This window comes from Dromiciops gliroides, chromosome 3 (assembly GCF_019393635.1).
Source record: "Dromiciops gliroides isolate mDroGli1 chromosome 3, mDroGli1.pri, whole genome shotgun sequence".
In the NCBI taxonomy this organism is placed as follows: Eukaryota; Metazoa; Chordata; class Mammalia; order Microbiotheria; family Microbiotheriidae; genus Dromiciops; species Dromiciops gliroides.
The window spans coordinates 312487516-312506580 of NC_057863.1; the positions used below are offsets into that span (position 1 = coordinate 312487516).

Below are 19065 nucleotides of genomic sequence, written 5' to 3' on the forward strand. Positions count from 1 at the left end.
TTGTGAAACCAGAAACAGGGCTGTCCACACACACAGAGCTCTAAGCTAATTGGTTGGCAGCTCTTATTGACAGTTCCCACGGGTGGTTCTATAGATGTAACTTCTGGACGCCTGGCAACTTGCAGATGCCAGGTAACTTCCAGATGCTAAAATCACATGGTTTCCAAGCCACATGCTTTCTCCTCATGGCAGAGCTTCCCTGTACTCTCTCTCCCAGCAGGGAGTGTCATTCCAATTCTCATATTACACCATACTGCCTCTTTGTCAATACTTGCAAGTCATGAGTGAGACTATTGAAAGTAACTATATATATATATTTATCATTTGTCCTGCTATTCCTCTGCTTTTACCTTTTGCTTTATTTGGTAAATTGAACAGCTTTTGTTTTCTCTATCCATTTTCACATTCCAGTTTATGTAAATGATGTTGAAAAAGAAAGCCCTTAAGATAGCAATAGTATCAACAAAATACTAAATGAGAATCAACCCAGAGAAGCATAAAGGCGTCATATCCAAGGGGGGAAAAGAGGAATAAAGTCAAAGATCCAAAGAAAATGTTGTATGAAAGTCCTATTGAATGGTGGAAAATTGGAGATTTTACTATCCATGTAGAATCCACGATGCTCTGCTTCTCAGACAAAAATAAAGTTGTCATTTTATTCTTTGAGTTATGTTCTGGAAGGTAGTAATAGACTTACGGGAATCTTTCTGTACGTTCTCAACTGGGGCTTCTTCCATTGGTCAGTCAACTGATGATTTTTTTTTAGCAACTGCTATGTACACAATACTGTTGTAAATATTGTCAGAGGAGGCTGCATACTATAAAGAAGGGTTCCTTCCTACAAGAAGCTTACAGCTGAATTCTCACATGAAATAATCAAGAAAGAAGGTGGTTGTTTTTTAAGTCTAGGCCTGTGATTTCATTGGTATATGGAATGTTTTGTGAAGGAACTCCAAGAGTGCAGATCTGAATCTTACAGTCTTAGAGAATTGCCTGAGACATTAGAGAGTTGAAATTAACCCAGAATCACATTCCCAGAGATGTGTGTCAGAGATAGGAAGTAAAGACTCTAGCTTCTGGGATAAGAATTTACGATTTGACAAAATCTGCTGGGAAAACTGGAAGATAATATGGCAGAAACTACGCATAGACCAACGTCTTACAGAAATAGGAAGTAAACCTAGGTCTTTCTGACTCTTAGGCCAGCTCTCCATCCCCTATGCAACATTGCTTCAGGAGTGTAGATCTAGAGCTGAAAGGACCTTAGATGTTACCTACTCCAGCTCCCTCATTTTTAACAAGTGACAAAAAACTGAGGCCCAGGGCAGTTAAGTGACTTGCCCAAGATCTCTCAAGTAGTAAAGCATCAAAGATGGGTCTCGAACCCAGCTTCTTTAACTTCAGAGTCTTAGTGTTCTTTCCACTGTAAAGTGATTATTATGCAGTGTAGACAGTGTATTCACTAGGAATTTGAGGAGCAAGACTAAATATACAAACTAATGGGGTAAAGGCTACTCCCTCTCTGACTACAGAACAGATTAAACCTAACCAGACCACATCAGAATTAATGTCTAATGATACTATATCTCAACCAATTTAGCTTATCCTTTTCACATTTAGTCAACAACTAATTGTTCATAATAGATTATTTTTACAATAAAAATAACATTGCTGAGAATGAATTATTTCACACCTATCATAACTAAAGATCACTAATATTTGTAGGGAAAATATTTAAGCTAATGAAACAGTTCTATTTAAATTGTATAATGAAAGAAAATAATTTGTTAGGAGGGTTGCTTATTAGAAATAATAATTTATTGAAGCTTTATATCATATTCCCAAACTTTGAGTATGTGGGTAACTTTTTAACAACAAAAATTTTCTCAGATTACCACATACTCTATGATAATAGCTGTACCATTCACATCCATTGACTGAGAAAATATATAATGATGCAAAAGCTATTATGTGTTCATTAAGGTTTTTTTTATTTTAATCAAAACACAACCACATAAATTTGAAAAGTAATCCATACATATGTGAGACATTATTTGGAGACTCATAACTCAGTGAGAAGTGCATGCCCCACAGATTGGAAAGCATTATTATGAAATAATAGAATTTTCAAGGTAGGATCTCAGAGATAGTCCTATTTTTTACATTTAATTTATTGTTAATTTATGAAATTAAAAAAACTTCCATAATATGGTAGAATAAAAAAGATGAATGTACACAAAGCTGCAAATCTATTGTGTATGACTTGCTATTAGACATGAATATATATAAAATCATTCTATACATCCTTCTATTTATTCTTTCTCTGGATGCAGATAGGTTCTTCCTTCATAAGTGCTTTATAGTTAATTTGGGTATTTATAATAGTCAAAATGACTTAGTAGCTCAAAGTTTTCCTTAAAACAATATTTCTTTCTTTCTTTCTTTCTTTCTTTCTTTCTTTCTTTCTTTCTTTTTTTTGGTGAGGCAATTGGGGTTAAGTGACTTGCCCAGGGTCACACAGCTAGTAAATGTTAAGTATCTGAGGCCAGATTTGAACTCAGGTACTCCCGACTCCAGGGCCGGTGCCCTATCCACTGTGCCACCTAGCTGCCCCAACAATATTTCTTTTACTGTATACAACATTCTCTTGGTTTGAGGTCAAAAGGGGCAGGTGATTCTTTCAGAGTTACTTAGATAGCTGGTGGCCAAGTTAGAACTGGGGTTCAGGTCTACTTTCTCCCAGTCCCATGCTTGCTTCCCCTAGGTCCTCTTTGTCTCTTAATGTGGAAATGTTGACTGAGCCTCCCTCTCTAATGAAGGGAGGTGAGTAATTAAAAAATTAGGTGCTTAATTAAAATAGTTAGAAATGTAAATAGGACCTCACAAGTAATTCATTTAACAACTTTTTTCCCCCTCTGCTATGGACATTATTTCCCAGGGAACAACACCTCATCACAATCTAATGCATCAATTATTGTTCATCTCATTCTCTTTAATTTCCCTTTCCAAATTGACTTTGCTTCTTTCATTTACAGACGGAGGAGTCCCCTTATATCAATGGCAGGTATTATAGTAAAATTATCATTTCCCCTGAAGAGAATGTTACATTAACTTGCACAGCAGAAAACCAGCTGGAGAGAACAGTAAACTCCTTGAATGTCTCTGCTAGTGAGTATTTCATTTCTGACATTAAAAAATACATAAATAAATATAAGACCAACTGAGGTTAACCCTCTTTAGTTTAAAGTCTTCAATTCCATCTTCCTGTTCTTCATCATGGTAAGTTTTATACACTTATTATTTTGTATCCACTATCATTTTCATAAGATTCTTCTTTTCTTGTGTCTGTCTAAATTAAAAGTCTTGTCTGACAATCAAGTCACTTCATGATGCATGGGTCAGAATCCACATTCTATGCAGGGACTTTTCCTCCCTAAGCTGCAAAGGATGTGAATTCAGTTGTTTTTGATTATGCCATTTTTGTGTTTAGAGTAAAAATGAAAAGAAGAAATTATCTTTTAAAACATTCCTGTAACTGTCAGGCCCAAATGTATTTTCATTCCCTTTTATTTATTACCTTATTTTAAAGTCCTGCATAGAAATATTCTTAACATTATTATCCAGACAGACAGAAAAGTTAAATAGATTGGTTTTAATACCTATAATAAAATTAGTGGCAAAGCTAAGATTTGAACTCTTAGCTTAATATCTAGCACATAGCTACAGTTGAATTCAAGTAGATAGATATATGTACACATATATTATGCATTATGTCATACATATGTAATTGTATCTAACAATATAATAACATATAACAGTTATACTCAAACACAAATATATTTTTAAATGTTTATACATTTAAATGAAACCATCTCAAAGGGAAGTGGGAATTTTACCAGTATGAAAATTTGACTAACGTATCACAAGTAAATACTTAACTCCATCAGTTTACAATAGTTTGCCATTAACATGAAATTCTAAACCATGTTTTTAATGTAAAGTTTATCACTGTGTCTTTGTTAAACTTTAAAACAGGGCTAGGCAAGACTGGAGTCTCCCCAAATCCTATATTTTTTACTTTATATTTTACAGTGTTCTTTTATAGTGTCCTTCACTTGAGTATCACTAGCACTTTGGGGTGTATCCAGGGTAGATATTCCCATTTTAATAGGTGAGGCAACTGAGTTTAATTTAAAGATTAAGTGTTTTGCCCAAGGTCAGATAAATTCAGACTATAGAGTTGGAAGGGACTTTAGACCAACTCCTGAATTTATACCTTAGAGCCAGATTGCTTTAAACAACTTGCTTGCTCAAATTACACTTCTAATCTGTTGTCGTTTTTCAGTCATGTCCCACTCTTCATGACCCCTTTTGGAATTTTTTTTTTTTTGGAAAGATATTGGAATGGTTTGCCATTTCTTTCTCCAGCTCATTTTACAGATGAGAAACTGAGGCAAGTAGAGTTAATTCACTTGCCCAGCATCATATAGCTACTAAGTATCTGGGGACAGATTTGAATTTATGAAGATGAATCTTCCTGGCTCCAGGTCCTATACTCTATCCACTGTACTACCTAGCTGGCCTACACTGCTAAGTAATGGCTAGCAAATAGTAGAGCACAGACTAGAACCCAAGGTTTCTGAATTCCCAAGCCAATATTATTTCACTATCCAGCACCATGCTAGGAGAGGAGTCTGCTGATTTATTTTTTGAAAGTTGTTATTCCTCTTCACTTCACAACCTCAGACATGGCCAGGATCAGACAGGGTAATAAGATGTTCATAGGTGCTAGCTAGTTGCAGAAGAACATACCTGAATGGGGATAATGATTGAGGTCAGATTAGGAGTGGGGGAAAAACAATGTCATGAATTAATAGATAGATGAGGTGGTGGGAGGGGAGGACCTAAAACACGAAAGTATTCTATCATTGGAAGATTTTAATTCATTGTCCTAGTCTGAGGAGTCTTTATCTAGCAGACTAAACTTTTTTGAACATCACTTTCTCCTTAGTCAATAGCTAATATCAGTTTTCTGGATCTTGAGGTGGCTATTCACATGGCAGATACCTAGTCTCAAAACTATTCACAGTTCTAAGCTGGTGGATAGTGGACAATTAAGTGAATACAAGAGTATTCATGGTTAGTCTACACATTGTCAGCTATGTGTTTTCCCATGAATTACAGAATTTTGAAGTTTTTTTTTTAAATAGACGAGATTATTTTTTTCACAGGGAACTTTATACTTCATTAAGTGTAATTTTTTTTCCTCTTTACCTGTAGGATAGATCTTTTGTTTCTAAGTATTACAACATCATACTATAATGGTAAAGGTGACTTTCATATATCAACAAATTTTGTTTTTAATTTCATATTAACATTTTTCATTTCAGTCAGTATTCCAGAACAAGATGAGGCAGACGATATAAGTGGTAGGTACTTTGCAACAGATTTCTCTTCCTTGGCTATCAGCTCAAGATTTATGAAGTATCATTGGATGAGTAATTTCCCCAGCTGTCCACAATTTTGACTGGAATTAAAATAGTAGATGAGATAAGCTAGTAAGAATGTTAAAAATGTTTCCTTAAAAAAAAAAATCACACAAGTAAAGTTTGCATGTATCCATAGTACACCTTTTTTTTTGTTGTTTGGTTTTGTTTTCTTTGTTTTGCACTTTTTTTTTTTTTGGTAACTAGAATTAGCAGCTTAGATTTACCTCCACTCCAAATCATTGGCATTATCTATAATCGCATGGACTTTTCTTCTTTATTTTAGATGAAAATAAAGAAAAAGTGAATGACCAGGCCAAGTTAATAGTGGGAATTGTCGTCGGCCTCCTCCTCGCAGCTCTTGTTGCTGGTATAGTCTACTGGCTGTACATGAAGAAATCAAAGTAAGACCTTAAAAAAAAGATTTGGCATTCACTTACTTAAAATGCAAAAAGAATTTGCTCATTTTCCTCTGTTCAATTTCATGTAAGCCTTAAACACTAAAGAAGAGCTCCTTCCCAAAATGGAATGATTAGCTGTTGCTGAAATGAAAGGACTTTGTTTCTTATTTTCCAGTTCACATCTTGCAAAAATTGGATATATGGCCTTAAGGCTTGGTTCCATGTGTACCCACTAGTTGTTTCAAATGCAGGTCAGGATCAATTAGTTAATTTTCTGAGCCATTTAGTTGGCTTTATTTGATTTATGTTTCAAGAAGATCAGCAGTTCAAGACCGGCCACAATCTGGTGGCTTTTTCTTATGAGATTAAAAAAGACCATCCAAATTCAGGTGATTCATAGAGATCCCAACTTTTACTCCACCCATGGAAATACCACCAGGGCTGCTGAGATGGCATAGGGAGTTGTGAGCACCCCTAATTCAATCTGAGACCAGTGGAGCCTGCCCCATCAGGGAACAATGTACCCATTCTTTTATATGGGTTTTATGGCTTCATCTCATAGCACCATGGAATGTCATCATGAAATCAAATCCAGCTCCTTTATTTTATAGAGAAGCAAACTGGGGCTCAAAGAAGTGACATAGCTTGTTCAAGGTCACAGCTTATCAGAGTGAGGTTTACTTCCCATTCCAATACTCCTCTGTATTAAAAAAAAGTTGAATGCACAAAATAACAAGCAAAGTTTCAAATCTGAACTCCATTGAAATATGACTTGTACTGATAAAACCATATGGGTTGGATATTCTATCTCAAAAGGAAAACATTCTTTGGATCAGGAGTCCTCAAGAAACAGACCAGGCTCTAGACTTGGATTTAAATCTTGTTTTCCCATCAAGAGATACTGTGATTTTCATCTGGGCTAAGAGTTAGCCAGAAATGTAATTCACAACTGACAAAAATGACCATCACTTGGTCTGCCCTACAAGTCATAAGAGTTATGGATAACTAGTCATATCTATAGATACAGCTTCTTGGAGTGGATTTGTGTATAAGGGGAAGGGAGGAAATATTGACATGGCACATACTATCTGCCAGGCACTGTGCTAAGCATTTTTTTTAAAAATATCTCATTTGATCCTAACAATAGTGGTGACAAGTAGGTGCTGTTTTTTTCCCCACTTTACAGATGAGGAAACTGAGACAAAGAGAGTTAAGTGACTTTCCCAGCATCACAAACCAGATTTAAGCTCATGTTTTCCTAACTCTAGGCCTAGCATTGTATTCACTCTGCTACCAGCTGCTTCTCAATGTGGAGTGTGCTCTGCTGCAACCAAGTTCACTTCAATTCTTGATTATATTTTTTCCGCAAAATTTGTTTATTTCTCAAAATGAAGACCCAGCAGAGAGCTAAAACAGGCCAACTTGCTCTAGGTAACAAGGTTAGCAGTATTGCTTTCCACAAAGATATTTGATTCATGAGTATTCTATAAAGAAATAAGTCACTAATTTGTTGAAATCTCTCTTCCATTTCTTATTTTTTCCATATTTAAGATGTTACCTTTTTAATACCATACCCCATCAAGCCACCTTTTTGTTCAGAAACTCTTCAAAAATGCATCATATGCTGGAAGGATGACTGTAGCTTGAACTTGCCCCCCCCCCCCATAAAATGAAATCTTGATGGACACTATATGTCCAATCACAAACCTCCTTTTACACAAAAACCACTCCCCCCCCACCCCCAGTTATTCACTGTTTGAATCCTCCCTCCAACAGTTACTCACCTAAACCCTGCCCCCAAAGTGACATCAATGGAAAGTCTGAGAAGGCAGCAGCACAGAAGTTTCAAACCCACTTGAGGCAAGAAAATGTTTTTTCTTTCTGTATGTTGTGATTGATAGACACTTTTTGTGATCCCATTGAAGAATAGCAAATCTTGATCCAGGCAATTCCATATGGAACCTTGATCAGATACCTCACCCTATACCCAGTTATTAGAATCACCCATTAAATCCACATATCCTTCTCCACCATGAACATTATCTCCAACAGCTACCATGTGGGGAAGGTCAATCCATTCATGTCCATGATTACTATGAAAAATTATATAAATGCCTCAAGTCATACACACATGTAAGAAAATGGAAGTAGTATCAGGAGAGAGCACTACCTTATAACAATCCACAATCTTTAAGTTTTACTTAAACTTATCCTACCACCACAACAAATAAGGGATGCATAAATTAAGGTCCATGAGCTTTGGTATATTTCAAATTTGATTGGCTGCAGAGTTCAGTTATAGCCCAAAGATATTATATTTGGTTTTGATTTTTTTTTTGAGAAGGACTTGGGAAAAGAAGGCAGAAGTCATAAATGATAATCATTTATGAAACACTTACTTTGTGGCAGCTACTATATTAAACACTGGCGATAAAAAGGAAGGCAGAAATTGTCTCTCCCATCAAGGAACTCATGGAGACTACATATGTGTTAACTAGGCACATAAAACATAAAGTAAAGATGGGAGGTAATCTTAGAGGGGAAGACACTAGTAGTTGGGATGGGAAATAAAGCAGGGCAGAAAAGGCCTCTGGCAGAAGGTAAAATTTGAACTGAATCTTGAAGGAAGCCATTAAGAGGCTGAGGTGAGATAGGAGGACTTTCCACATATGGTGGACAGATAGGAGCTGTAGTATTGTGTGTAAAGTACAGCAAGCAGGAATTAGAACTGAATTATAAAATCCATAGCATGAAGTATAACACTGGAAAGGGAAGGAGGAGTTAGGTTCTGAAGACCTTTTAATGCCAAAACAGAAGGTTGTATTCATATCTATATATGATGTTGTGGCAGTAGACAACACAAAGAGTGTCGACATATTGGATATGAGGGGTAAACGTCAAGAGTCGAAGTAATACTCGGTGACTGGGAGCATGGTGATTCCTTCATCAGTAAGAGGGAAGGAAGGCAGAAGAAAAGGAAGACTTGGCTCCATAATATGAAATTTGGCTGAAACCTAAAGAACTGTCACTGTCCTATATGGTGATCAAGTACATGTGAAACTCTTGAACTAGGCCCAGCATCTTTAATCATCCTGCTCTAATTGCTAGCTTCTCATCAGACAGATCTTTATCATTCTATGACTAGCAAAATTAACAGTTTTCTATTATTCCATGAATTAGTAACATATGGTAACCCCAGCTTATGTGCCGTATATTGAATGTAGGACATTTGGTTGTGCAGGACTCAGGCTCCAGTTTGATGCAGTTGTTTCCAAGTGTCTCATTTAATTAAGAGCAACTTTGACCATCTGACTTCTACATGCTCATCTATCCAAAGAATTCTTACCCCCTGGAAAATGTACCAACTCTGATAGGGTTAATATTTTTGATAATCAAAGTAATACACCCTAATTCTCATCACAAGCATGGATAAAGTGATTTTTATTAAGCACTGGTAGAGCACTTCAGATTTTCCAAGTGTTTCTCAGTCCTGATTAGTTATCCCTTGCAAAAACCCTATTCAGTTATCTAGCATTTTAGCAACTTAATTTGGTATTATTAACCCTATAAATGAAGGAAAAAACTGAAACTCATGAAAGTTTAAGCTAATAGACTCAAACCCTAGAACACATACCAGGCCCTGAAGCAGATCTTTCCACATATTTATTAATATTATACTGATTTATGAGACTAAAATATAATTGCATATATTCTTAAAATAGCCATCATCTGGAATTCTTTGATCACTAAATAGTGAAATGACCATTACTTTGAGAAAATGGCTGGAGAACACAAATCTCTACCTATGTTAGCCACTGAAATAATCCAAAGCTAATTGAAGTGCCTGTTTATAGGCACTCTTCTCACAGGTCATGCCTTCTACCTTACAAATCAATACAAGGATTTAATGCTTATTTTTAGCTAACCCTTGACCTTTTTGCATTGATATTAGATAATGAGATAACACAGAGCCTCTGCTTTTCTCTGAAATCCTAGGTACATGGTCATTGATTTATCAGCCTGAAAAAGAAATATATTATAGATATCTATCTTATTCACATATTCCCAAAAGCAATTCTGAGAGACAAAAAAGGTATAATGGAGAATAGCTTTAGAGAAATATAGCCAAGCATAGAGTCAAACCGTAGCAACATTGTAAGAAAGTTCTTTGCACTTGCTAAATAAAACAATAATTAGGTTTAAATGAGAAGGATTGGGAACATGCTTGCACTCCCAAGTATTGTTTCTTTCACAGTAAATTTTAAAATAGGCTTAATGGAGGATTATATAATACATTCCTTTATCCGGCCCCCTCACCTAGATCTCAGGTTTCAAACCACTGCTAAGAAATCTGTTTTTATATCTATGCAGGCATAGGCAAACTAAAGCAAGGAAATATTATGTAGTTGATCCATGCCCAGAGCAGAATAAGGACAGTAAGACCCCCACAGATCTTAATTTCTAAGATTTCTATTATAACAGTAAAGAAGTATTGGTCATTATATTTCTTCATTGAAAGTCTTATGATATTTTAGTTTGATCATAGAGCAGAATGCTTAGCAATGTCCATCTCTAACGTATGCATGGTATAAACCATTAATTTTGTGCAGAAAGCACAATCTGGCCCACATTTGGTCAGCTGAGCAAGAATGACAAAAAGTTAAGTCCTGCCAGAGCTACCACCCACTTTCCACTAGCCCTAACAAGGGAGTCAAGAAGATAATAAAAGAGTAGGATCCACAGTTAATCCTCAATCCTTGTTTTAGCCATTCATTTTACTTTATCCTACATAAATCCTTTTCATCTGAGCTCAGATTAAATACCCAAATGTTGTTTACATGTGTAAGACTTCTGACAGCCATTCTTCCTTGTCACTGCAACTCATGTGTCAAGCAGATCCCCCAAATCTTTTTTTTTTTTAGTGAGGCAATTGGGGTTAAGTGACTTGCCCAGGGTCACACAGCTAGTACGTATTATGTGTCTGAGGCCGTATTTGAACTCAGGTACTCCTGACTCCAGGGCCAGTGCTCTATCCACTGCACCACCTAGCTGCCCCAGATCCCCCAAATCTTAATGAGTAATTTAGGTACCAAATAGTAAAGCTGAGAATGAATCCAAGAGATTTGCTTTTTTTTTTTTTTTTGAGATTTACTAAGATCGATAGGAATCACTGCCATTTAAATTTTAAAAATGGATTTGTGAATTTATAGTATACATTTTTCTAACGATATAGATATGCTTAGTTCTTCCTAATGGAATTAACATTTTATCTAATAACAAACCTTTTCCTTCAAGAAAGCTAGATTTTTTTCTAGATCAGAAATTCTTAACTCACAGTCCATGAACTTAAAAAATGTTGTGATGAATGGATTTCAATATAATGGATTTCCTTTATAATATGTATTTTATGCATTTAAAAACATTATTCTCAGAAGAGATACATAGGCTTTACCATACTGCTAAAAGGGTCCATAACACACACAAAAAAGATGAACACCTAGTATAAATCAAGGAGAGAATTATTAGGGTAGCCAAGTCATGGCATTTGTCTTTCTTTGTATCCCTGGAGTTTAACAGATGGCCTGACCAATAGTAAACACTTAACAAATGCTTGTTGACTTATTTACATGTTTGGCTGAGGAGTGCCCCTCAATTTTATTTTTCTTTGCCATCAGTGTATGCTTCTTGCCTTTTCTTACACAAGAATTTTTTTACAGGCCCTATCTCCACTCTAAAAAAATTTAAAAAGAAAAAAGAAATCCATAGTTTAGCTTGCTGTCTCTTTTTGTAGAGCTGAGTTACATTATCACATGTCACCAGTAGGTGCCACCATCTAACATATGTTATATCCTAATTTGAAAACTCATTAAGCACTTGGGTTTTTTAATGAAATTAATGCCAAGTTTAATCAGTTCCCCAAATTTAAAGTTATGTTAAAATTGTTATTTCAAATGTGGGATAGATGTATGGAATTCCAGTTAAGAAATATCAGGGCTGAAATACTTCACATATATAAAAGCTAATTCCATTTAGTAAGTCTTTACATATCAGTAAATATGTTATAATATATAAGTATAATAACATTTTCAATGTTGTTCTCTATGCACATAGAAAAGTACAAATTTGAAGTGTGACTATAAAATAATAAGGTTAGTTTACGTTACAGCCATCCTATATGTATGTCTGAACTGACAAAAACATGCATCTTCTTGGGCTTGGGAGACAGTGAGGCAAAGATAGATCTTAAAACAATAAAAAGAGTATTTACACTATGGGAAAATAATGACAGATTGATAGGCTTATGGTTTACAAAGTGCTTTACATACGTTATCTTACCTGATCTTCACAACTAATCTATGAAGAAAGTACAACTCTTACTTTCCCCATTTTACCAGGGTGAAACCTAAGGCTCAGAGATAAAAATATTTACCCAAGATCACAAAGCTAGTAGAAAGTTAGCCCTTTGAAGGCAAGGATTATTTCATTTTTGCTTATGAATACCCAGCACTCAGCACAGTGCCTAGCAACAGTAGTAGTAGCCATTTAACTAAAAGTTTTTTTTTTTTTAATTGAATCCATTCATAAATATCAGAGCACATAGACTACCTTTAAAAGGTTAGGATTCAGGGCGGCTAGGTGGCACAGTGGATAGAGCACCGGCCCTGGAGTCAGGAGTACCTGAGTTCAAATCTGGCCTCGGACACTTAACACTTACTAGCTGTGTGACCCTGGGCAAGTCACTTAACCCCAATTGCCTCACTAAAAAAAAAAAAAACCCAAACAAAAAAAGACAAACAAACAAAAACAAACAAACAAACAAACAAAAAAGGTTAGGATTCATAATATATTTACATCCTATTTTAATTTTGAAATGTTCAAGTGTTGCTAACTTTTGAGAAACTTAACCTACATGTTTTGTATTGTGGCACACACTTTTTAACTACTGTGATTTCATTGATGTGTATACTCTTTCCCTGTCTTTTTTTATGTTGCTCAGTGCCTGTCTGGCCCCATAGAAGTTTTAACCCATGTTCTGGAGGCCTTCCTTTGGCTCTTTTATCTCCTCACAATCTTGCACTCATGCTATTGATCGGTCACTTCATTCTATACACATAAAAATCCCCAAATCTCAAACTTGGAAGAGCTATCAGCAGTCAGCTAGTCCAACCAATAACAACAGGTCTCCCTTCTATAACACTCTTTCCCCAGTCTCTATTCAGCAATCCTTAGGGGCAAGATCCTGAGGTAGTCTATTCCATTGCTGGAAAGCTCTAATTTCTAGGAAAATTTTCCAAATACCATGCCAATGTGGAACTTACACTTTTTAAAAAATGCTCTTTTAAATACCTTGCATATTGGATTATCATACTTTTATCAGTGGTATTTAACAGAAATATTTTCCCATTCTATAATTAGTCTTCTAATTATATCTCCATTGATTTTATTTGTGGAGAACTTTTAAAGTATTTAAAATCGGGGCAGCTAGATGGCAGAGTGGATAGAGCACTGGCCCTGGATTTAGGAGTACCTGAGTTCAAATCTGACCTCAGACACTTAACCCTCACTAGCTGTGTGACCCTGGGCAAGTCACTTAACCCCAATTGCCTCACCAAAAATAAATAAATAAATAAAAATAATTAAAGTATATATAATCAAAATGTTATGTTTTCACTTCCCTGATACTGCAATTATGAATGAAAAGTCCCATCTTCTACAAGAAGTCTTTCCTCATCCTTGTAAATCTTAGTGCTTTCCCTCTTAGATCACCCCAAGTTTATCTTGAATATAGCTTGTATATACCTAGTTATTTGTATTGTCTCCTCTGTTTCCCTGCTTCTTCTTGAAAGCAGAGACTTTTTTTTAACCTTTCTTTACCTTAGTGCAGTACCTGGCACACAGGCTCTTAATAATTGTTATTGAATTAGTTGATTTGTTTTAGTGATCACTTCTCTTTTTAAAGCCCCTGAAATCTTTCACTCAATAAATAGTACTCTATGGAAGTTTTCTAAGAATTGAAGGTAAGCTCATCAGACTAAAGTTTTGTGATCTTCCTTCATCTCTTTTTTGAAAATCAGAATATTTGCCTATTTCTAGTGCAGCAGTATCTTTGCTATTCTCTATAATTTGTTGGAGATCAGTAACAATATCTTACAACTCAATGATCACTAGTTCTTTCTGCACCCTATGTAGTTCCTCTAAGCCTGGTGACATAAACTTGATCATTCTACCTCCTTTTATAATCACATATTTCCTCAATGATATCTTAGACCACTTCTTGAATAACAAGCCCTTACCTATTTATATCCACCATGCAGCTTTTCCTTCCTCCTGGAATTATGGGCATTTTTTATCTTTCCAAGACCCTTGTATCTCAAAACTCACAGAAGACCATTAGTGGTTTTTTAAAATGGAATTTTGTTTCAAGGTGACCTCGGGAACCACTGAAATTGCTGCTTAAGTCCCCAAATAGGTTGCAGCCAGGTCAATTATGCTAAATGCTGTGTCCTATTTATTGTCCATTCATGATGCCCACCCAATACACATTCATGCACATATACACATAAGAATTTTAAATATGGTGCCGAGTAGTATTTAATTCATGGCTATAGGCAGGTACCCAACCTCACCCTGGCCTTCCTATTCGAAAAGAGGTCGAGGCAGCCAATTAGGATGTAGAGAAAACCAAGTTCCAAGCTTAATCAGTGACCTGTGGATTCCCTGGCCAGAGCTTCTCTGTTTCTGTGTCTCTCATTAATGAAAGAAAATGCATTTCTGTACCTCAGATTTATACAGACAAAGGCAGGTGATTTGACTGTAAAATAATGCCACTTTCTACCTGGTAAATAGAAAGCCTGCCTGATGACTTTAAAGTCATCTTGCAGTTCTAAGATTCTAGGAGTATAATTGAGTATGTTTGGTTCTTTCCTTTGGATAGAATCAGGAAGTTCTAGCATTCAGGAGGACTAGCACAACCATGAACAATTTCTTAGTACCTTTTTTTTTAAATTATCTTCTTACTCAAAGTCTCATGGCAGATAAAATTCACAATACTCATCAGAAGCTGAAAATGAGTTTGAATACAAACTAACAACAGGAATCCATTCATTACCTCCCTACCCCAACCACAGGTGTTCACGGAGGTATAATCACAATCTACCATTCTTAACCCTTTTCAGCAATATATTTCACTTTTTAGAGCCTCGAATACTGCTTTCTGTCAGAAGTACTCTCATACAAATGTTTACACACATGGATCTCTCTATTCCACTTATTGCCAAAGCTCATCAATCCCAAGAAAATGAGTTTCCCAAGCAAACTCACAGTATGCAGTCTTTCATACTCACTCCTTTGTCCTCCCCTCATTTCATCTGAATTTCTCATATCAGAATCTCAATCTTTCCATTTTTAGGGACATGTAATAGTTTGTTTTACCAACAAGCTTTCACCAACACATTCAATCCTTTACTGGATTCAATGCAGTCCTACTTCATGTTATTTTTCATGTTTTCTTCTTATTTAATGGAAAGCACAGAACAAGTAAAACAAAAAAGAGGTCATCAAGAAAAAAATCTTGAGGTATTTAGTTCATTGTCAAAATATCTTGTTAATTATTCTTAGGCTTGTTTTCACATTCAGTACTTTTATCTGTTGGATTTTTGTTGTTTTTAAATTATCTCCATGATTGAGAAGACATAGCCTGTACAGATACTGAGGCTGCTGCCACAAATTCGAAGTCACACTTCACTCAGGAGTGCTACCCCCTAACATTGATACTTACTGAAAGTTAGCAAAGCAAAAACTTGACTCTGAGGCCTTGGACACATTTGCCTTAGTTACCCCCAAAGTGTTGGCTCAAGTAGTTTTCTGTGATTTCTGCATCATCTACATAGTAGCCACACATGTATCTGACACTCCACTGTAAGGTGATAGAAAATATAGACTAAAAAGTAGTTGTTGTTTGGTTGGTTATGGCACTGATATGGAGTAATTACCATCAGCAAAATGTATCATTAAAGCTCCTTATTCAGGAAACAGTGGCAGTTTCCTGGGTACTTATGGTAAGAATGCCTTAATGATGTCTTCAGTTTTTCTTTCTCCATTTTCTTTATGCAAGATAAGATGATAAACTGATTTGCCTTTAGCTTCAGTATTTCAAATGATCTGATATTTTTTCAGTGATATTTTCTCACTTAGGAGGCACATCAAAGCCCCTTTGGTCCTTAATAATTTCACAAATTACTGTGGGGAGAAAACCATTACTGCCAGGCCTTCTGGTGATAACCTTTTCAATATTCAGTGAGATTGGTGCTTTTGGTACCTGGATGATAGATACACAAAGGATCACTTGCCCTGTACTCAAAGCTTTTCCAGTTTGGGAGGACCTTCCAGAGGTTAAGCTCTTATTAGCATAGCCATTGAGAACACTGGACCTTCACAGAGGAACAGTAGCTTGATGAAGGCTAATATTATGAATAAATGCTAAAAGAGATCCATATTTTACCTAATTCAGGAACATTTGAATCATTTGTTGCAAGAACCACTGACAATTTGGATGCATCACATTTTAAAAATGAATCTAGTTGGGGCAGCTAGATGGCGCAGTGGATAGAGCACTGGCCCTGGACTCAGGAGGACCTGAGTTCAAATCCGGCCTCAGACACTTAACACTTACTAGCTGTGTGACCCTGGGCAAGTCACTTAACCCCAATTGCCTCACTAAAAAAAAAATGAATCTAGTGGATGAAATAAGTAATCATCTGCTGGATTTTAATTATCTGACACAACATACACTTCAGATTCTCAGTTATTTGGAAAGGCTTAGTATTATTGCCATAAAATCTGGACATGTTAAATTTTAAATGGGCACAAGGAGACTGGAGACAAAGGATATCTAGATCTATTGACTTTTCCTGTGAAAAGGACTATGAATGTTTCCCACAGTGCTCTTGTCCAAGGTCTTCATTTTACATATAAGGAACTAAGTCACTCAAAGGTTACGAATGCTAGTTTGTTATAGAGTTAGTACTAGAACTTTGTGCTCTTACATTCTGCAAAAATATTTCCAATGCACTTTATTGGATGGTCTATGCAGGTGTGCCCTGTACCTTTATGTCACAGCTAACAAATAATAACTAACATTTATATAGCTTTTTAAGGTTTGTAAATTGCTATACATGTTATCTCGTTTGATTATAGTGCAAGAAATACTCATGTGATAAGGTAATTTGACTTAAGGAATTTGCTTTGTTGAGTTCATTCACTGCATTTTTCCATTTGCATCTTGGAATATCTGGCCTTGAAAAGGTCATCATGACATTAAGAGACTCTCTCAGACTGGTTTAAAGTTGCTCACATACTTAATGAATGGATTTTACAGGCTATAGTTCAAACTAAGCTAAGCATTTAAAATCATGAATTCATCCTCAACTACCTGCATTAAGTGTCCCAGTTTGAATGAGTCATAAGTCTTTATCTCTCCTGTATGTATACTATACTTGACTCCTTCCCTTTTCCCAGAAAAGTTGTGATTCTAGCCATAAGAGTTCCAGAAATCTCTTGCATGTATAGAAGTTCTTAAAGGCACAATTGAATTTTTTTTAAAGCTTACATTTCTTTGAGCTTCTCAACCAAAGGACACTTAAAGTTTTACATGGATTTCGAAATACTTAAACATATTTAAAAACAAAACAAAACACAGAGACCAGAGAGTTCTGTTGTTGCACCATTGTGCAAGTGATCTAGGAGAAAGGTAAAATATTTGCCCTCTTCTAGTTCTACCTGGAGAGCCTGGAAATTGAAGTTTCCATCTAGGGATCTGAGGTGAACTGCTTAAAGAGTGACAAATGTTAACAGTCTTTAACATCCAGTATCTTTTGCTGCTGCTATATTTCCACCTTTCCTCAATTAACATCACAGGAACAAAGATTGTGGTGTGATACCCATCCACAAAGCATCTCCTACCAGTGTCACTGCTAGAGCCCTAAGGGCTTTAGGATCCACTCCTATCTACCATTACACCTCATCCTTCTTTGTTGAAATAAAAACTGAAATTGGATGAATGAGACTTTGGTCAGCTTGGTGTGCATAGGAGAGGAGACCCCAAAAAGGTACCCTGTCCCACTCATAGGTGTTAGGGTAGTGCCTGCTAAGATGAAAACTACTTATAAAGGAATTACTACTTCCCTAAAACAAATGTAAGGGAAGGTGGAAATTGTACAACCAAAAGATGAAAGAGAACTGATTATCTGAAGTGAAATTAAAGATAATTGAATTTTTGGTTGATCTTATGCCTATAAACACAACTCCACCACACTGGTAATTATCTGAAGTGGTCTTCTATGTATCTGGAACTATTCATGTTAGTGCTTTTTCAAAAAAATTTTGGTGATCACACAGCTTTCAGAGATGCACAAGTTTGAACCTTAATGGTAGTATATGGACACATGTGACAATGCAACACAACAGTGGTTATTTTATTTCCCTTGTAGGACAGCATCAAAACATGTAAACAAAGACCTGGGAAACATGGAGGAAAACAAAAAGTTGGAAGAAAACAATCACAAAACAGAAGCTTAAGAGAAATTTTTCTTCCCAATTTCTGTTCCAGGTAAGTGGATTTTACACAAGGGTCTAAACTTAATGATTTAGTGCAGGGCTTCTTAAACTTTTTCCACTTGTGACACCTTTTTGCCCAAGAAATTTTTACTTGACCACAGATATATAGGTATATAAAATAGGTATACAAAACCTTTTACTGTTACTAAATTTTTCGTGACCCCCACATTCAGTTACACGACCCCATATGGAGTCGTGAGCCACCGTTTAAGAAGATTTGATTCAGTGGGTAAGTATGAAGTAACCTAGGAGATTAAAGGAAAAGAGGCTTTGAGGTTCTCATTTCATAATCCAGGCCTTCAAAGTCCTGAAAGAGATTCCATTAGGGGTAAACCACACCACTTTAATGAGCCCAAAGATTAGAAATTTACAGAATAACAAAACAAAACAAAACAAACCATTGTCCTCTGAACAACCAGGGTCACCCGTGAGAATTTTAACTGTTACCCCATTACTGACAAAAGTTCAAAATCCACAGAAACCTCATTCTACAGGCTGATGTTTTAACCATATTATGAGAGTACATGACAAGGTTCTAATGCTTTAAATTTGGGGAAACAAAA

General features: G+C 35.9%; 1 protein-coding gene across 3 annotated transcripts in view; it reads left to right on the plus strand.

Annotated features, from left to right (window-relative positions):
- ALCAM (activated leukocyte cell adhesion molecule) overlaps positions 1-18494 on the plus strand; it is a 269642-nt gene extending 251148 nt beyond the window's left edge. For 2 of the 3 annotated variants that reach the window (XM_043995233.1, XM_043995235.1), the window contains exons 12-15: positions 3036-3168; positions 5391-5429; positions 5773-5890; positions 18376-18494. In XM_043995233.1, coding sequence (XP_043851168.1) covers positions 3036-3168; positions 5391-5429; positions 5773-5890; positions 18376-18463 — 378 coding nt within the window. In that variant the 3' untranslated portion in view covers positions 18464-18494. The remainder of the gene's footprint in view (positions 1-3035; positions 3169-5390; positions 5430-5772; positions 5891-18375) is intronic. The other variant, XM_043995234.1, reaches the window with a different exon arrangement.
- Positions 18495-19065: the final 571 nt, after the last annotated feature.